General features: G+C 35.0%; 1 protein-coding gene across 5 annotated transcripts; it reads left to right on the top strand.

Annotated features, from left to right (window-relative positions):
• The first annotated feature begins 9208 nt into the window (after window positions 1–9208).
• LOC107799914 (UDP-glycosyltransferase 86A2-like) lies at window positions 9209–19640 on the top strand. Of its 5 annotated transcripts, XM_016623053.2 has the most exons (7): window positions 9209–9845; window positions 15012–15142; window positions 15240–15345; window positions 17610–17646; window positions 18295–18676; window positions 19122–19241; window positions 19355–19631. In XM_016623053.2, exons 1-7 carry the CDS (start codon window positions 9329–9331, stop codon window positions 19511–19513), a joined length of 1452 nt encoding a protein of 483 aa, XP_016478539.1. In that variant the 5' UTR covers window positions 9209–9328; the 3' UTR covers window positions 19514–19631. The 5 variants fall into 5 exon arrangements, with proteins under 5 accessions (XP_016478539.1, XP_075109339.1, XP_075109338.1 ...); XM_075253238.1 differs by lacking the exons at window positions 15012–15142; window positions 15240–15345 and having other exon boundaries at window positions 19355–19633; XM_075253239.1 differs by lacking the exons at window positions 9209–9845; window positions 15012–15142; window positions 15240–15345 and adding an exon at window positions 17179–17470 and having other exon boundaries at window positions 19355–19640.
• Window positions 19641–21272: the final 1632 nt, after the last annotated feature.

The raw sequence follows: 21272 nt of genomic DNA on the forward strand, positions 1-21272 counted from the left end.
CGAGTAATTTCACATATGAAAAGTTCAGTTTTTTTGTTGGCTAAAATGTATAGTTGGTTAGTTTGTTAGGGGAATAGTATATCATACTTTATCAAATTGTTGTGCATTTTTGTAAGTGATGTGCAAGTTTTGTGCATTTTTTTGAGTGCATGTGTTTTGAATTTTTTTGTGAAGGCATGTACTTCTTTTCTTTCAAGGACACGAACACAAGGCATAAAACACTTGAGTTCAAATACACACTCCACTAAATCTCTCTCTTTTTTCGCTGTTACTATTATATTGCTGCCTTACCTAACTGGCTGAAAGCCAAGGCTAGACTGTGGGAAACTTGCTTATTTTTCTCTGCATTTGCATTTCTTACTGGTATGTTCTAATTAAGCTTCTGCACCAACAACAACATGCTTATTTACTGTTTCTTGCATCCTTGCTTGTCTACTATTTGTATTCAACCTAGTACCATTATTAAAGCATGCTGTAACTTCCCCTTTTTCCTGTTCTGGATTAATGTATCATGACCTGTGAATCCTAAATCCCTACCCTAAGGTGTTTAATACTTGTGGTTGGTTTGGGGCATGACAACATTGGACATTCCCAATCCCTTGACCCCTTTGTATGAAATTGTTAACTCTGTAAAATGCTAATGGCTGTCTCCCTATAATCCTTTCCCCTCCTTTATTCCCTCAGTTCTTGAAACTCTGTTTCTGCACTTTCACCATCTTCTTAGACTTAAGTTCTGCCCCCCTTATGTGAGCCCTGCCTTGGGACCCATGAGCTCCCTCTGAACTTGGACACATAAGAGCTGGCATTTCCACACTACACTCATCCCTATTCTGGTTATGTAACTTGGGTGTGAGCACTGCCCGGGGTCCTATTGAGACCCTTAGGGAACTCTGACACACTCAAGTCCGAAAAAGGATTTGGATCAATGGCATTTTTGAGGTGGTTTAATCCATAACTCAGAGAGGAAGTCAAGAATTAGGCTTCCTCTGGTTGTAACTTTTCTTTGTACTTTTCTGATGTAATTCATTATTTCTGGTTTGTAATAATTTGCAATAAATATTTGGGGGCTGACTAGTGAAAAGGGTTGTGTAACTATATATGCTCAAGGGTATAGAACATGCCTATAAGACTTATGTTCTGAACAATTCAATTCTGCATTTAGAAAAACATGCCTATAGGACTGTTTTAAATTCTTTGTGTTCAATTCTGCATTTCTTTAGACACCATGTCTGTAGGGTTTATCTCAATTTTTTCATGGTCAATGTCACACCTAGATAACCTGCATATAGGACTTATTTACATATTGTATGCCACTTAGATATCATGTTTTAGGTTCTAAACGGCTATAAATAAAAGTCATGTTCATAATATCGAAATCAGTAATATATAGAAATCATGCCTATAGGGATTCCCAAGTAAATCTGGTTCGTTTCCATACATTCAATATTAGATATCATGTCCATAGGGTTTAAAATTAGCAATAGTAGATACCATCGCCTGCAGAATCTGAAATTAGTTCAATTTAAGATCAGTCTATTCTGAATCAGTTTTAAATAATCTAATTCCCTTCTTTAACGAGGTTTAGCAAGCATGCCTAGGACCCCCTTTCTCTTTATTTGCAAACTCCTTTTTTAAAACTCTTTTTTTAATTGTTCTTTCTTTTTATGCGTTTAAATCCCCTAATATTTGAGCCCATACTTGTCTATTTGCTAAATTCACAATAAACTGTCTGGTCGGGAACCACACTAGTGGATCCCGAGGGGTGCCTAACACCTTTACCTTGGGATAATTTTAAGTCCTTACCCTATCTCTGGTTATTCAAACGAAACTTAGAATTGAACCCCATTGGTGTCCTAATGCACCTTAAATCATTAGGTGACGATTCTTCAAAATTGCAAAACCCAGCTCCCAAAAGGAATGAGTTGTCTCATTCCAAATGTCATAAACCCGATTTCGCGAGAAAAAGGGGGCGCGACAAGCAGCCTAGGTGAAGCTACATACTAAGGAAAAGAAAGAGTTTAAAATCTACATACTAAGTAGATTTAAATCAGTTTTCTTTTCTTCTTTTATTTCCTTTAAAATATACAATGGTTTATCTTTTCAGAAGTTACAGCTTATAAACAGATCGTTCATGTAATGAGAAAGTCACATGCTCTTTAATATTGTTTAGCAAACTCCCTTCGTTCTGTTTCTTCTTTTCTTAGTTATTTTTCCGGTTGAAATCAAAGTATATCTATATTCTAATATATTAAATAATACTTATATATTGTTAGGTATTTAACAACTTGATGATGGCTAGAGTTTTGAATACAAACACCACTATTACTTTTATATATATTTGTAGAACTTCTAATTAACTAAACAAAGTAGATTCATTGGAGCGTCTTCCATTCTTGTGAGTGCATGTGATAAATAGTTGTAAAAGTCCAAATATACCTTAAATAATTGAAAATATCCAAATTACCAGAATGCATGAAAATACATTCTATTAAGTACAAGTACTATTATTGCTTATGTCAATTCTTGTTCTCCTTGAGCTTTTCTTTTTTGCTTTTGGCCTCTTTGTAGACTTGTTTTATATAGCATAGAGCAACAATTGAATGAGGTTGAGAATTATTCCAATTATCGCAGGTATCTGAAATAAATAACTAACGTTTACAAAATGAACAAGATAAAAAATTGAAGGAGAGAAGGTACCGAAATAAATATACAAGAATGTAAATATCAAACCAGATGAGGGCAAATAGTTTTGCATGTGATGTGCAAGTTTTGTGCATTTTTTTGAGTGCATGTGTTTTGCATTTTTTTGTGAAGGAATGTGATAAATAGTTCACTTTCATACTTTAATTAAGATGAAAGCAATGATATATATGGTTTCTAAAGGGATATAGGGTGTGTTTGGAATAACGGAAAATATTTTCCAAGAAAATATTTTCCAAGAAAATATTTTCTTGAAAAACAAGTAGCAATCTTATTCATTTTCCGGTGTTTGGTACGCAAATTAAGAAAACTAACTATCAAGAGTATTCATAAATAATTTAGATACAATAAACATGAAGCCATAAACTTTCGAACCAACAACCTTTCGAACCCACAAGTTTCATAAACTTCCGAACCTCTAAACTTTCGAAACTGCAAAATTTCGAACGCGTGAACTTTATAATTTCTAAACCCGTAAACTTCCAAATACATAAATCTCTGAACTCATAACTTTGGAACTTATGAAATTTCGAACTTGTAAACCGAAAAATGAAAAAAACTAAAAGGGGGAGGGGGTAGTAGGGTGGGTGATGACGGAAAAAAAACCTTTTTGGAGAGAGAGAGTGGGGAGAGTAAGCATGGGGTGGGGTTGAAGAGGGCGGGGAAGGTTGAGAAGGAGTTTTGAAAAATATTTTCCCTTCTCTTGATATTGAAACTTGAAGTTCTACTCATAAAACAAGCATGAACTTTATTCAAGACCATCCACTTTGAGAATTATTTGTGTTTTTCAACATCCAATGAATTTTTTTCTTTCTTCTGTAAATAATCCTTAATATGTTGTCCTAGGCCCAACTTCATTTGTTCCAGAATGTATATCCTATGACCAATCTATATATTAATCTAAAATCTCAATTAGTTAGTTTTCTGTTCTCTCCAATATGGGGATATGGTATTACATGCTCGTTTATCAAATAAATTCAGCCGCTAATATTCATCCACCGTCAGCTTCACCAATTGCTCAAATCCGACTCCGGGTTTCCAATCCAAAACCTTCTTCGCTTTGATTGCATCTCAGATTATCCACTTCAACAACAACAACAATAACAACGACACAGTATAATCCCACAAGTGGGGTCTGGGGAGGGTAATATGTACGCAGACCTTACCCCTACCCCGAAGGGTAGAGAGGCTGTTTTCAGGAGACCCTCGGCTCAAAAAAAAGCAACAGGAGCCGATATATTAGTACCATAAAAATGCATAATACAATAACAACAATATAAGAGATATGAAATACAGAATACGAAATACGTAATACGAAATAAATGGCTTGTATAGTAAAACTAGCAGGTAAAGCCCTGCATCAATAGACGACCAATGACATTCTTAGTCTAACTCCTAACTAGCTAGTCTCACTCTATTGTGCTGTAGAAATATTCACAACTTTCCCTAACCTACAACCTTAATGCTCGACCTCCATAATTCCCTGTCAAGGGCCATGTCCTCAGTAATCCTAAGTCGCGCCATGTCCTGTCTGATCACCTTTCCCCAATACTTCTTAGGTTGCCCTCTACCTCTCCGCGTGCCCACTACAGCCAGTCGCTCACACCTCCTCACCGGTGCATCAATGCTCCTCCTCTGAATGTGCCCGAACCATCTGAGTCTTACTTCCCGCATCTTGTCCTCCATGGGGGCCACGCCCACCTTCTCTCGAATATCTTCATTCCTAATCTTATCCATCCTTGTATGCCCGCACATCCACCTCAACATCCTCGTCTCTGCTACTTTCATGATTATCTTCTCAGATTATCCACTTCCACAGGCCTAAAATACATCTGGCCAATCTTCACACACATAATCAAATGTCACTTCGCAAAACTCCTCCACACCATGTGACTCTTCAGTAGCCAACACATAATCATCATGCTTCTCCCTGTTGTCTATCCGGACGAGTTCCATTTTGTTCTTCACAAGTGATTTAAATCAGGAATTAACAAAGGAATCCTTTAACGTATATATCAACCATGCAGTCTTTTCAATGCATGAGACAAAATGTGACAATTCAACCAGTCTTTTCACTTCAAGAATCTTTTCCAGTGAAATGTTTTAAATGGTATACCAAATTGGTGATCATTTATATATCCATATGTTATAACGACAACTCATTATAGCAGACAATAATAATATAGCATGCATGTGATGATATTAACTAATTATATAGCATCCCCTGAAAGAGCTAGCTTTACGAATTATTTCTGAGATAAAACTTTAATTTGGCAGTTGAAGAGAATTTTGGGGCAACGGTAAAATTATTTCTGTGTGATTTATAGGTCGGGTTCGAACCATAAAACCAGCTACTGATGCTTGTATTAAGATAGACAACCTACATTACGTCCTCTTCAGTGCGAACCTTGACGGAACCATGCATGAACGTGAAGTGCTAGTTATTAGGCCTATAATCGATCGAACGAAAGATGTTTTATAGGAGAAAGCAAAATATATGGATAGAGGCATATTCAGAATTTTAAGGGGTGAGTGCATTGATAATACCGTTTGGTTTGATTTCATTAAATTTTGCCATGACAATAATTTGACGAGGAAATTATAGTTAATATTATTTTGACGAGTTTTTATACTTTGAAAATAATTAATAATAACATTATCATTTAAACAAAATCTACTTAACAAATCAAAGAAAAAGGTTGAAAGGAAAAAAACCCATTCTTTTCACTTCTTTTTTTCGTCATTCTATTCAGTAATTGCACTTTTATTTTCGTGGGGCTGAAACTTGGCATTGAGTATCTCTTTCAAAAGTTAATAAATAAATGGAGTATGTATTGTCATAAAGGAATTATGTGGAGTCTTGTTGAACGATAACAAAGAAGAGTTTTCACACAATGATAAAACTATATATGGTCGTTTAATTAAGTCACGTGTTCAAATTGTGAAAAAGATTTTTCTATAGAATTTTAAGACAATTACATTCGTTAGATTTGATGGTCCAGCTTTTTCCTCGATCCTGCATAGGAGCGGAACTAACTCTTCGGTTACATGTTTGGCTGAACGTGAAATTCAAAAATAGCCAGATTTACAAGTGATAATTGAAAAATAGCAACAATTTCAAAAGTAATTAAAATTTAGCTAATTTTCATGTACAGATAAATCTGAACGAAAACACTGTTCCAAATCCGGAAAATATTCCAGCATAATATACTGGAGATCGAATTTTTTACATGTGAACTTCCAACATAATATACTGGAGTTCCAGCATAATATACTGAAGTTCCAGCATAATATACTGGAGTTCCAGCTAATATACTAGTCCAGCATAATATGTTGGAAGTTCATACACAGGTGCTCCAATCTCCAGTATATTATGCTGAAACTTTCCGTGTGATGGAGTGCCAGCATAATATGTTGGAAGTTCATACACAGGTGCACCAATCTCCAGTATATTATGCTAGAACTTTCCGTGTTACAGCAAAATAGTGGCTATTTTTTAATGACTTTGCAAACGCTGGCTATATTTCTATTACCAGTCTGAAAACTGGCTGACTCGTGCTATTTTCACCCAATAACTCTGGTTCAAGCCCTATATACAAATTATTGAATTTAGAATTATTAACTTTAAAAAGTTATAATACTAAACTTATAGTAAGTTTTAAATCTTAACTCCGCCACTAATCATGCATATAGCGGGAGCTTACTAGGAAGATTTTTTTTTCTTGTTGGATCTTCCATGAAACTTCTCGGAGAGTTGCTACATCAATATTGTTGGGCAAACAGACAGAAAAAATCTGGCCTTCTGTGAAGATAAAGTACTGAGGCTGTTTAAACTCATATGTGAAATTTCTCAGGTACAACTTAACATGTAGTGCACCTTCTTTATCTCATGTGATTTGGAATTATTCGTATTGTTTTCGTGATCATGCATAGGAAGTAGATGCAACTGCAGAATATGGACAAATTCTACCTAACATAGCTACTAAAAACATTTATGCCAAGAAGCGGAGCATGAAAGGGTTATCGGCACCTGAAAAGTTTGACTATAACTTTTTATATATTTGTAAATTTTTTCAAGAAATAGTCAATTATTGACGGAGGTCTCGTACTCAAACTTTTGTGAGCAGTGATAAATTTATATTGAATATCAAGATGCCCCACAACCGTGATGGAGCAGATTTTAAGTATTGTTGGACAAAGCAATATGAATTAGTCTCTAACGTGGTTAGAAAGAATATTAATAGAGACAACAACAACAACAACCCAGTATAATCCCACTTAGTGGGGTCTGGGGAGGGTAGTGTGTACGCAGACGTTACTCCTACCCTGAGGTAGAGAGGCTGTTTCCAAATAGACCCTTGGCGGGATCCCATCGTAACAAGCTGCATAGATTATGGGTGCTGAAGATGTTGGAGAAGGTGATTGGGCTGAAGGTGAACTATTTTGGACAAATGATGACTCAAAAGGTGAATCCATATGTGGCATAGATGCAGGATATGTAGGAGTCCTGTTGGCATTTAGTGTTTTTAAATTAAAAAAAGAAATTAAATGTATAATATATATATATATATATATATATATATATATATATATATATATATTTTTTTTTTTTTTTTTTGAAGAACCGAGTGAGAGCCGAGGCATGCATGAAAAAACTTATCTATTATTTTCAAGTATGTATCGTCCGCTGCATTATTCGTCGTTTCTGCTGCTACCAAAATCCTATCCTACATTGTTTTTTTTCTTTTTGTGTTTTTTAGGGGTCTCCGTCTTCAAACCGGTCCGTCGGCCTAATATGAATGAATATTACGTCAATAGAGTAAGTTGTTCTTTACGCAAATAGCGAGCAAATTTACTACTTGCTTTTCCTATCCAATGTACATAAATTATATACTGATTAAATACGGTTATATACATATATTATATATATGCGATATTCTTAGATTATTTTTAGTTTAAGCGGATGAGTGAGTAACTATTTAGGTTAATTCTTTGTCACTATTATTTAAATGGCCTTTTAGTGATTTCTGAAGAGGCCTTCTTGATTTTGACATTGACGTTGTTAGTGGATATGGCTTTTGCTGAAGCTCCAGTTGTTTATTTTAAACAAAAAAAAAATTGGTATTTGTTAAAAAAAAAAAAAGAGAGAAATTAAAAAGATAACAAAAATAAAATAAAAAATTCACCACAAGTTATATTTTTCGGCTATTTGACCACCACTGGTTATTTATGTGATAAGTATTGCGACTTTTAAGTGAATAAATAACGTTATGTGACTTTGGTGCAAAAATTATAATAATTGTGTGACCATTTTGAATTTTACCCTGAAATTTGAGGAGCAATTTTTGGGATATGAAGAAAAATAGGTTCTTTAACATTGACAAAGCACATCGCACTGAGTAGCTGAATATGGCTAACAACAACAACAACAGTATAATCTCACAAGTGAGGTCTGGGGAGGGTAATATGTACGCAGACCTTATCCCTACCCCGAAGGGTAGAGAGGTTGTTTCCAGGAGACCCTCGGCTCAAAAAAGCAATAGGAGATGATATATTAGTACCATAAAAATGTGTAATAAAAATAACAACAATATATAAGAGATATGAAATATGAAATACAGAATACGAGCTGAATATGGCTAAATAGAAGTAAAATACAAAGACTTTGATGTTTGAAAAAATGTCTTTTAGTATAGCTGAATATGGGTATTATGTCATTTGGTGACAACATTTCTGTTGGCATTATTACGAAATAAAAAGGAACAAAAGCAAAATAACCTTCTCTAGGATAATCTTGAGAATTAAAGTGAACTTATATAATTAATAAATATAAAGTCTGATGGCTTATTTAGCCATAATTTTTTAATTTTTCCAACAAGGTAAAAAAAATACCAGGTAATTTGTTTTATTTTTAAATTTTTAAATACTTTTCCTTGACGTCATTACTTATTTTTTTTATATACTCTTGAATAGTTCGATGATTTTATTGTTGCAAAAAAGAAAAAAAAAGATAATCCCTTCATTTTAAAAGAATGAACGTATTACTATTTGGGGAGTCAAATAAGATTTTTTTTGACGATATTTTTTATAAATAAATTTTAAATATTTTCAATTGTTAACTATTATAACTTATACTAGTATTTTTTTATACAGTTTCTAAATATGTATATTTTATTTTTAAAAACTTAATGAATCTATGTCCGAATTCACAGTGAACTCAATTTTGATCCTCTTAATTCGAATAAGTTCAAATAGATTGAAATGGAGGGGGTAAGTGACTTTACTATACAATTTTATTAATTTGAATGACCATTCAAGAAATTAACTCTTATACTTTAGCCTCCTCTAGTTAGTTAGGTAGAAACTAAAGTATTTTTTTCAAAATGAATTTTTTTAAAGTAAATAAATTTTGGGGTATGGTCATTTAATTTCACTTACACTTATACTTCACAAATTAACTTCTAATAGCAAGCATAAAATTCTGCATAACATTTTCCTCTATATATAGTATCATTTCCAAAAGTAAAGCATATTTTTGCTTAATGGTCACTCATTACAAAACTTAGTTCTCTTTCATTACCTCTTCAACCTTAGTCTATTTGCATATAATTCAAAATTTATACCAAAAATGGTAGATTCAAGATCAAAACCTCATGCAATATTAGTATGTTATCCACTACAAGGCCATGTTATTCCCACAATAAATCTAACCATCAAGCTTGCACAAAAAGGCTTCACTATTACCTTCATCAACACTCAATCTATACACTATCAGATCACTCAAAAGAACGATCAGGACGATATATTTTCTACCTATCAGGGTCTCGGGCTAGATATACGTTACATGACAGTATCTGATGGACTTCCATTAAATTTCGATCGGTCATTGAACCATGACCAATTCATGTCTGCCTTGTTACATGTGTTCTCAGCTCATGTTGAGGAAGCTTTGCTGAAAATTATGGAATCGAAAATCGATCCTCCTGTGAATTGCTTGATTGCTGATTCTTTCTTTGTTTTTCCAGGAAAATTGGCCAAGAAATATGGACTTTTGTACATATCTTTTTGGACAGAGACAGCTTTGGTTTTTACCATTTATTATCATCTTCATCTCTTGGAGTTAAATGGCCACTTTGGTTGTACTGGTAAGCCTCCCTAAGTTCATTTTCCTTCTCTCCTATATGTTTAATTTGAGCGGCAACAACAACAACAACAACAAACTCAGTAGTTTCCTACAAGTAGGGTATGGGGAGAGTAAGATGTACGCAGCCTTACCCCTACCCCTGGAAGGGCAGAGAGGCTGTTTCTGATAGACCCTCGGCTAGAGAACGACTGAAAAAGAAAAAGCAATTGCAACAAGTAGGAATAGTAACAAGATGAAATAAGATTGAATCCAAGAATGCAGTTAAATTTTATGTAGTAATAGTCATCTATGGATAAAAGATATCGTACTAACACTAATGCTAGCGAACTGAGTAAGACAAAAAGAAACGTTCGACTACCTACGAACCTTCTACCCTAATTTTTGACCTCTACATCCTCCTGTCTAGGACCATGTCCTTAGTCAACGAAGAATTTCAAAATATGGCATCAAATATATATGATGGTAGGTTAAAGTTAAATCCTGAATCACAAATTTCATGTGTATAGGTATATTAATTAATAGAAGAGGCGGAGCTAGGTTCATGTGAGGGGTTTAATTGAATCTCCTTCATCGAAAATGGTACATGCAAATAGGGAGACAACGATTTTTTTCTGGTTATATATAAACTATTGAATCCCCTAGATATAAGGAAACATTTTAGTATGATAGCAAAAAGGATCGATTCAGAATTTTTAATGTTCTTTTTAGAGATATTTTTATTCATTTCACAATAAATCAATTTCGTAATTTTAGTAAAAAAAGAAAAAAACTATCATATAAGAAAATTTTTCTTATTCTAATACAACATTCTTTTATAAAGATGTAATTAATTAGTATTAACAATCTTTGGTAACCAAACAAGCCTTAATTGATTTTCCATTTGAATAATCGCCTTTCGTCTTTTTCATTGATTTTCAATATATATATATATATATATATATATATATATATATATATATATATATATATATATATATATATATATATATATATATTAAAAACATAAAAGGGTCAAATATACCCTTATACTATGATAAAAGCTTTAAATATATCCCTCGTTATACTTTGGGTCCAAATAGACCCTTACTGTAATATTATTGGTTCAAATATACCCCTCTTCCGTTAAATTTGTCCAAGGTGGATATCCAATATATCCTACGAGACAGTAAAATTTGATGAGATAGATGTCATGACCCAAAAATCACAAGTCATGATGACACCTAACTCAACCGCTAGGTAAGCCAACTAACATGAACAACACAATACGAATAAGATAATAAGAAAATAGAGGATAGCTAACTGAACCTTTACATATTTAACCAAGATCTCGTAGTACGAATCATGAGCTTCTAAGATTTGGAATTTCAAAGCTGATACAAATAAATACACGTTCTGTTTGAAGGTTACATAAACAGATTAATAGTAATCTAAACTACCAAGGACAAGTGGCAGTTATATCTAAACGCACGAACATCTTCCGAATCAGCACCCGACATCACCAGCAGCTCCACTCCAAAATTTGCACGGGACGTGCAGAAGTGTTGTATCAGTACAACCAACCCCATATACTGGTAAGTATTTTGTCTAACCTCGTCGAAGTAGTGACGAGGCTTTTAGTTAAAAGATGCTTACTGCTATAACATGTACATTAGACTAACAGTAAAAGCAGTTCAAAGCATAACCGATAAAAGTATCATAAACAACTCGGCGAGACAGTCAATAATTACAAAAGGGAATCACAGTAAAGTATGAGATATATGTCCAAAATGCCAACTGTCAAATCACATGGCACGGTAATACCCTTCATGCTTTTATCTCATCCTCACCATGTATAATTAGATTATGTAACATTTCAATTAGCACGACAACACCTCTCGTGCGTTCAACTCATCCTTCCAAATGAACGTATAACGTAACCTACCATATGACAGAAACACAATGACAGGAATTACAAAGTAGGGAATACGTAAATAACAACAATGGACAAGGATATACATGTGGGAAACAATAAAGAACTAAACGGAAAGCACATGAGTAATAACAACAACTGGAAAGCAAGGTATATTAACTTCAATTAACTAGTATATTGGAGGCCTAAGTACAATTATAACAATTTAGATGGAAACGCATGATCTTCATAAGTTAACGAATAAGGCATGAATGGCTAGCATGGTGAAAGACTTAAACTAAAGTGCAACAGAATAAATACAACATGAGTATAATTATAAAAGCAGGAAGTAGGCACGGTATTCGCAAATTAGGCAAGTAAAAGAAATGGACAGTGCAACAACAATAGAGATAAAAGCTAGGTACAGGACAATAGCGACAAGTCACACAAAATATGTAAGTACAACAATAACAGCTCAAGGTAAGGGCACAAATGTATATACGGGAAAGCAGATACCACATCATAATGCATGTCCCTCGTCCTCACCTGCACGGAAACACCCTTTGTGCCATGACCTCACTATAACATACAAGCATAACAATATAAATGAAATGACACGGTATCATCCTTCGTGCTTTCACTCTCAATGATAGGCACAACATCACCCTTCATGCTTTTACTCTCAATAATATGGCACGGCATCGCCCTTCGTGCTTTACACTCTCCCTCACATGATAATGTATAAAGCATGGCGCGGCATCACCCTTCGTGCTTTACACTCTTCCTTACCAAGCATATATAACAGCAACAAACAAGGCAGGAAGCATAACTGACATCAAGGAGAGTGTTTTAACGGATATTTCAAACAATTCCCAATTACAACTTTTCAAGTCAACAATGATTCAATAACCTTCAGGAACCATATTATTCAAATACTTTCACAAATCTCATACATGATTCACAACACAAGTATAGAGTCTAGCATCTCATGAATATCGGTTGTAGTAATGTAGTAATGATTTCACATAGAGATGACCGAATTAAACACATCAGTGTATTCTTACAATTTCCATCAAGTGTGATCCAAGTTATAACAAACTAAGTCTTGATATCTATTATTTAATATTATGTCTTTAATATCTAAGAGTCAAGTAAGGCATTAAGGAGAATGTCACCAATCTCTACACACACAATTATAACATAATCCACCCCATTAGCATGATTAACCCTGGCACATATATATACGCTCATCACCTCATATATGTATCACCCTCGCATGTAGCAAACAATGACAAATAGGAGGAAAAATTCCTTCAACAAAGCTAGGCAAAACACTTACCTCAATTCGGTCAATCCAACACTCAATTTAGTCTTTTCCTCCACAAATTCGCCTCCGCCCGACTCACTCCAGCCTATGACGACTTGAATACACCACACAATGCAAGAGAAAATAATTCCAATTAATAAAGCTATGATTTTTATTAGATTTCCCAAAAGTCAACAAAAGTCAAACCCCGAGTCCGCCCGGTCAAAACCCGGGTCCAAGGGTAGGTCTTGACTACCCATAGTCTCACTAGTCCAAATATGTATTTTGTTTTCAAATCCGAGTCTTATTCGACTCCAAATCTCAAATTTTCATTTTTCAAAGCTTTGACAAAATCCCCAATTTTTTCATAGTTTTCCCATGAATTTGATGTTAAATTTTGTATAAAATCATGAAATATAATTGGAAATTGATTAAAGATACTTACCCAAAGATTTTCCATGAAAATCCCCGCTCAAAATCGCCTCACCTCGAAGCTAGGGTTCAAAAATATGAAGAATAAAGCAAAAACCCGGAATTCTCAGCATTTAACAGGTTACAGATGTCGCAATTGCGACAGGAAGTTCGCAAATGCGAAGCTCCAATTGCGAAGAATACATCGCAATTGCGAACCTGGAGGATACCTGCTGAGGTCGCATTTGCAACAGAAAACTTCGCAAATGCGAAAACCAGCCTTCGCAAATGCAGCTGGTTCATCGCAAATTCGAAAACTGCCCAGTCACCCAGGCTTTGCAAATGCGGGGTTTCTTCGCAAATGCGATGGCCGCATTTGCGATCCAAACCTCGCAAATGCGAAAATACTAGAAACAACAATTAAAAACTATGCAAGAACACTCCGGAACTAATCTGAAACTCACCCGAGCCCTCGAGGCTCCAAACCAAATATGCACACAAGTCTAAAAACACAACACGAACTCGCTCGTGCACTCAAATCATCAAAATAACTCCTGCAACCACGATTCGGACGCCAAAACGCATGCAAATCAAATTAGACTTCAAGAACTTCTAGAATCACAACTAAGCATCCGAACCTATCAAATCAATTCAGAATGGCGCCAAACTTTGCAGACGAGTTCCATATGACAAGACGAACCAATCGAAGCTTCAACTCACGCATGACAGCCTCGAAACGATGAATCACACCTCAAGTCAAAATCAATAAAATTTGAAACTTCAACTTCCACAACCGATGTCGAAACCTACCAATTCAGCTCCGATTGACCTCAAATTTCGCACATATGTCACACTTGACATTATAGACCTATTCCAACTTCCGAAATTGAATTTCGACCCCGATATCAAAAAGTCCACTCCCGGTCAAACTTCCCAAAAATCCAATTTTTGCCATTTTGCGTCAAATTCAACTACGGACCTCCAAATCACAATCCGGACGAGCTCTTAAGTCCAAAATCACCCAACGAAGCTAGCGGAACTGACGAAACTCCATTCTGAGGTCAAATGCTAAAAAGTCAAACTTGGTCAACTCTTCCAACTTAATACTCAACTCTCGAAGTTCATTCTTCCAAATCGATTCCGGACAACCCGAAAACTCATACCGACGATTTACGCAAGTCATAATACATCATGTGGAGATACCCAAGCCTTCAAACACCGAGTGAAGTGCAGATTCCCAAAACGACCAGTCGGGTTGTTACAGTAGATGTCACGTGACATGCTACCTCAGTGCTCCTAACAGTAGTATATTTAGACCCAAAGTATAACGAAGAGTATATTTAAACCTTTTCTCATAGTACATGAGTATATTTAGACCCAAAGTATAACGAAGAGTATATTTAAACCTTTTCTCATAGTACATGGGTATATTTAGCCATTTTCCATAGTAGAAATATATAACGAACCTATTTTTATGACAATTTCACTACTGCAATTCGTTTAGTTTTCTACTAAAATGTTCAGTAAACTTTTATTCTTGTTTCTTTTGCTATTGACAACAGACAAAAGTGAGGACGTGATTGACTACATACCAGGAGTCCAATCAATCAGACCAAAGGATCTAATGTCATATCTTCAAGAAACAGACACAACCTCAATATGTCATCAAATTATTTCTAATGCCTTTGAAGATGTAAGAAGTGCTGACTTTATTTTATGTAACACTATCCAAGAGCTCGAACCCGAGACCATATCAGCTTTACAAGTTGAAAAATCATTTTTTGCGATAGGTCCCGTTTTTCCACCCGAGTTCAACAAGATTGACGTGGCTACTAGCATGTGGTCCGAGTTCGACTGCACCCATTGGCTCGACCTACAACAACATGCAACAGTCTTGTACGTGTCATTTGGTAGCTATGCCCATCTTAACAAAAATAATCTTCTTGAAATAGCTTATGGTTTATTATTAAGTAAAGTTAGTTTTATTTGGGTGCTCCGACCCGATATTGTCAGCTCCGATGACCCGAATCCATTACCGGAAGACTTTCAAAGTGAAACTCATGGTCGTGGTTTGATCATACCTTGGTGTTGTCAGAAACAAGTGTTGACTCATACAGCAATCGGAGGATTCTTGACTCATTGTGGTTGGAACTCTATTTTGGAAGCTATTTGGTGTCAAGTTCCGTTGCTTTGTTTCCCTTTGCTCACTGATCAATTCACTAATCGAAAATTAGTCGTTGATGATTGGAAGATCGGACTTAATTTGTGCGATAAAAATCAAATCACTAAGGACGAAGTATTGGAGAAAATACACCATTTAATGTATGGAAAATCAAGTGATGAATTTAGAAATGCAATCAAGAAAGTGAAAAAGATGTTAGAGAATGCAATACGAGCTGGAGGATCATCACAGGAAAACTTGGATAATTTTATTGGAACAGTATATTTATTGGCCGGTAAAGAACTCACACATCCAGAAGATGAAAGTAGCAGAGATGAGGATGTTGAGGTGGATGTGCGGGCATACAAGGATGGATAAGATTAGGAATGAAGATATTCGAGAGAAGGTGAGTGTGGCCCCCATGGAGGACAAGATGCGGGAAGTAAGACTCAGATGGTTCGGGCACATTCAGAGGAGGAGCACTGATGCACCGGTGAGGAGGTGTGAGCGACTGGCTGTAGTGGGCACGCGGAGAGGTAGAGGAAGACCTAAGAAATATTGGGGAGAGGTGATCAGACAGGACATGGCGCGACTTAGGATTACTGAGGACATGGCCCTTGATAGGGAATTTTGGAGGTCGAGCATTAAGGTTGTAGGTTAGGGGAGAGTGTGAATATTTCTACAGCACAATAGAGTGAGACTATCCAGTTAGGAGTTAGACTAGGAATGTCATTGGTCGTCTATTGATGCAGGGCTTTACCTTCTAGTTGTACTATACCAGCCATCTATTTCGTATTTCGTATTTCGTATTCTGTATTTCATATTTCATATCTCTTATATATTGTTGTTATTTTTATTACGCATTTTTATGGTACTAATATATCATCTCCTATTGCTTTTTTGAGCCGAGGGTCTCCTGGAAACAGCCTCTCTACCCTTCGGGGTAGAGGTAAGGTCTGCGTACATATTACCCTCCCCAGTCCCCACTTGTAAGATTATACTGGGTCGTTGTTGTTGTTGTTATTGTTGTTGTTGTATGTTAATAATAAGTTTGAATTTCTAGAAATTAGCAGGTGCATGATGTTGGTACTATATATTCATGCGTTTTTTAGGATATTAATTATGTAATTTTTTTTTTGCACATTCCTTATGTATTTGATTTGTTTTTTCAATGTAGCCAATTTCCTATAATATATTTATGAAATTAGTAAAGGTAATTCAAATCCAAAAGAAAAAATGTACTCACTCCCTTCACTTTTACTTGTTTACTATACTAAAAGTATATTTTATCACTTTTACTTGTCCACTCTACTTAATAAAGAAAATGACAATCTTTTTTTTTCATGCTTTACTCTTATCATTAATTACGCATTCTCCAAATTATTTCTCAAGACGTTTAGGAAATGGTATTTTTCAAAATTTTTGAAAAATACTATCGTTATTATGGATAGAATTATAAAATATATACTTCATTTATTTTTTTTTTTTAAAGGGAGCAAAAACTCAAAAGTGAACAATCAAAGTGAAAGGAGGAAGTACTAATCAATGGAAACAATGAGGGAATTACTCCTAGTGCAATCCATGCTAATGGACTGAGGATAAGGATAAGTTTGGCCTTGAATTCAGTGTAAACAAAAGGAAAAAAAAAAGTAACTTTGACTTATTATAAATAACCTATTACATCAGAGTAAAAATTCTTACCTGTAGATGTATATAACTTTAACTAAATCCATTATAATTAAGTTTGTCACTCTCCATTTCATTCCTCTTACATTTTCTTGTTCTAGTATTTGTTCTTCTTTCTCTTCACAGCCATGGTTTTTGATAGAGATAATGCTCGTTTTGCTGTTGGTGTTTTTGGTCAGTTTAATTTTCTTGCCCCCCAAAAAAAGTACACATAATTAACACACACACACACACACGAATTGTTTCTCACTATTTATTTTTTTGGGCAAAGTCCTGTTATACATGAATTTTTCTATGTTTTTTCAATTTTCAGGGAGTACTGTTGCACTCATCTTGTTTTTATCACCATTGTAAGTAAGCTTTTCCCATGTTAACTCCACTGTTTTCTTTGAGTTCTCAAGATAAAGAATACATATATCATGACAGTCACGGGCGGATTTAGGATTTTTAGAACATGAGTACACCACTAAAAAAGTGAGAAAAAAGTACGAGGTGGGAATCGATTTATGTTCCTTTGGATAAATAAAGCGGCATTCAAAGTGCATTATTCAATATTTTTAGAGCATGACGGCCAACAGATAATATTAGATCAATTTTACGAGATATATACATAAAATATCCCTTCCCCCGCCCCAAAAAAAAGCATGCATTGAACAGATTATTATTGATTTTACATATATATACAGACAGTATAAAGAATTTAATTGATGATTACCACAAGATAACAAAAGTGATATAAGAGGTAAACTCAATTATGTGCTTTAATCTTTGAAGGGGAACCTTGACATAACTGGTAAAGTTATTGTCATGTAACCAGGAGGTCACGGGTTCAAGCCGTGGAAACAGCCTCTTGCAGAAATGTAGGGTAATTCTGCATACAATAGACCTTTGTGGTTTACCTTCTCCGGACCCGGCGTATAGCGAGAGCTTAGTGCACCCGGCTGCCTTTAGTATTTGACTTAACCTCTTAGTGATAAACTTTTTAACCTTTTGATTAGGCCAACATTTATTCATACATGGAAGAAGAAATCAATGGAGAAGTTCTCACCATTTCCATACATTGCAACATTCCTAAACTGTGGCCTTTGGCTTTTGTATGGACTTCCATGGATTCAACCACATGGGGGCATTCTTATAATGACCATTAATGGCATTGGACTTGGCATTGAGATAGTGTACTTGACGCTATTCGTGCTGTACTCTGAAAGGAAGCAAAGGATGAAAGTTTTCTTCATTGTCCTAAGTGAAATCATGTTCATTGGTTTAATTGCCATTCTTGTCATAACTCTAGTCCATAGCCATGAAAAAAGGTCTACAATTGTTGGTAATATTTGCATGGTGGGAAATATTTTGATGTATGGTTCTCCTTTGGCCATCATGGTACGTAAATAATTTATCTTACGTCAGTAGAAAATATATAGAACTTTTGATGTTTTTTATTTTGGCATAATACATAAATAGGCCCTCAAATTTGGCCTCAGCGGTCAAGTATGCCCTCCAACTTTGGGTGTGCACTAGTAGGCACCTCAACTTGTCTACACTTTATCAGTTGAACACTCCAACTTACAAAATGATCAAGGAAACACCTCCAAAATTTATGTGTCACGTCTGTTTCACGACAACATTTGTGTTTACATGTTCAACGTTATACAAATTGAGGTGCCTACTTGCGCACATCCAAAATTGAAGAGCGTACTTGCCAGTTGAGGCCAACTTTAAGGGCCTATTTATGTATTATGACTTTTATTTTATATAATATTAGTTTGAGATGAGTTTAAATGAAGCTATCATGACGAGTAGAAAAACATAAATTTTACTATTGTAGAAATTGGTGATCAAAACCAAAAGTGTGGAGTACATGCCGTTCTTCCTTTCCTTTTTCTCCTTTCTCTGCAGCGCTAGCTGGACTACTTATGCCCTCATTCGTCTCGACGTCTACATTCTTGTAAGTATTTCTTCAACTAATTCTTTGAGGTTATCTATTGCTATTATATACTGTCAATGTATATAAGTTAAATGCATATCGAATTTTCAAAAAAGTCCAATTCTTCATTTCAGACGCCAAATCTGATTGGAACGGTGCTCGGCCTCGTCCAACTGCTGCTTTATGCTACTATGAGACAGATAGCAGAAAGAAAAGCCCAAGGAAAACTGGATTTGGTTGAGAAGACAGTCTCTGGAGTCACCAAAAACACAAGCAATGAAGCTAGTGTTTAACTTAGTGTTAATAAGGCCCATATTCTAGTTATTTTGGGCCATTAACCCTACCTTATGGGCCCATTTTCCTTTCCTAGGACCACATCCCCCCCCCCCCCATGTTGGAACACAGACAATAAATAACAATAAGCAGCAACAACTTCCATCTACTGTGATAGTAATTCTTTGTTTCTCTAATCTTATTATCAAAGTTTAAATATGGTTAGGCGCACGTCACAGGTTTGTAACTTGCTGATAAAAGTCTGGTATTTAAGTTGAGAATGGTGGGGGTACCCGTTATTCTCTGAATATTGAACCATATACTATTAAAACCATCGAAGATTTATATTTCTCCAAAAATTCATCAAGCTTAAATGATATTTGTGGATTATGCACACATGGCAGCTAAAAGTCAAGTAGTTTATTGGGAGTATAGAATATATATATATGTTTGGTTATACATGCGAGAAGTCTAGAAATGGAAATGGGATAGGGCAGGGCAGGGCAGCACGAAGTGCTAGTAAGGCAGTAGGGACGGAGCTAGAGTACCGAGAGCAGGTTCGGCCGAATACAGTAATTTTGGTTGAAACTTTGTATTTGTCTTAAAAAATTTATTGAATATATATAAATTACTAATGTAGAACCGAATAACTTACAAAAATTAGAAACCCTAACCCATAAGCTTGAAGTCCTGGCTCCGCCTCTGTTAAAGGTAGGACAGGAAAACCAACATAAAAACGACTATTTGTAGCATATAATGCAAAACATATACTCATAAAATTGTATTTATAAGCACAAGACACAGGAACAAGATTCAAGGGCACAACACACACAAGTCATCAATGATATATGTTATTTTTCCATTCTCTAAAAACTGTTTTTTTCTATCCTTTTTTAAAATTAAAAAAAAAAAAAAAAAAATCTTAAAATCCTCTTGAGGGAGGTGTAAGTCAATGTCTGTCTTGCTTAAGCCAGTGTTGTAGTTGGTAGTCGCCAAAAGTAAATTAAACTTATTGTTATTATAAAATTTTAACTTTTTTTTTGTGACGATAGTATACGGGTCAGCTCACATTTCGATCGATAACAGGTATTGAATAATTTTGGCTATTAAAGCTTAGACAAATAAAACAAAATTAATATTGTAGCATGTTAACTACCTCATTTTCCAAGTTCAATTCCTCCCCATAAGCTATAGTTATGTTTTAGGTGATTTCATAGTATTGTTTACACATTTGTATATATAAGTTATACTCTAACAAATGCTTATTTTTAAGATATTTATGTATAATTAAGTTACTTAGCTTAAAGCAATGAATATATTAATTATAGATGTTAAAATATGTTATTCATGGGATATGAAATTGAGTTCATATTGATATGAAACTAATACAAGACTCATTATTAGATTTGTAATATCTAAGATGCGCTTATTATACGGTTTTTGCGTGATATTTAGGATAAAAGTATGGCTTGATATTTTGTTTAAAGTACTTCTCAAAATACATCTGCATACTTGTTTAAATTATGTTTAATGAAATATTTTAATAAGTTGACTTGCAAATATCATAGTATTATGAGTTGGTTTTACTATAGTTTTATATTTATGATAAAAGTATTGTTTGATATGCAGCTTAAAATACTTGATCAAAATAAAGGGCAGCCCGGTGCACTAAGCTCCCGCGATGTGCGGGTTTTGGGGAAGGGCCGACCTCAAGGGTCTATCGTACGCATTCTTACCCTATATTTCTGCAAGAGGCTATTTCCACGGCTCGAACTCGTG

This window comes from Nicotiana tabacum, chromosome 5 (assembly GCF_000715075.1).
Source record: "Nicotiana tabacum cultivar K326 chromosome 5, ASM71507v2, whole genome shotgun sequence".
NCBI classification, from domain to species: Eukaryota; Viridiplantae; Streptophyta; class Magnoliopsida; order Solanales; family Solanaceae; genus Nicotiana; species Nicotiana tabacum.

What these genes read in the sequence shown, in the direction of transcription:
- LOC107799914 (XM_075253236.1), top strand. Translation starts at nt 9,329, where the DNA reads ATGGTAGATTCAAGATCAAAACCTCATGCAATATTAGTATGTTATCCA. An exon ending in TGGCCACTTTGGTTGTACTG is followed by an intron (nt 9,846 to 15,011) that starts GTAAGCCTCCCT and finishes TATTGACAACAG; the next exon opens with ACAAAAGTGAGGACGTGATT.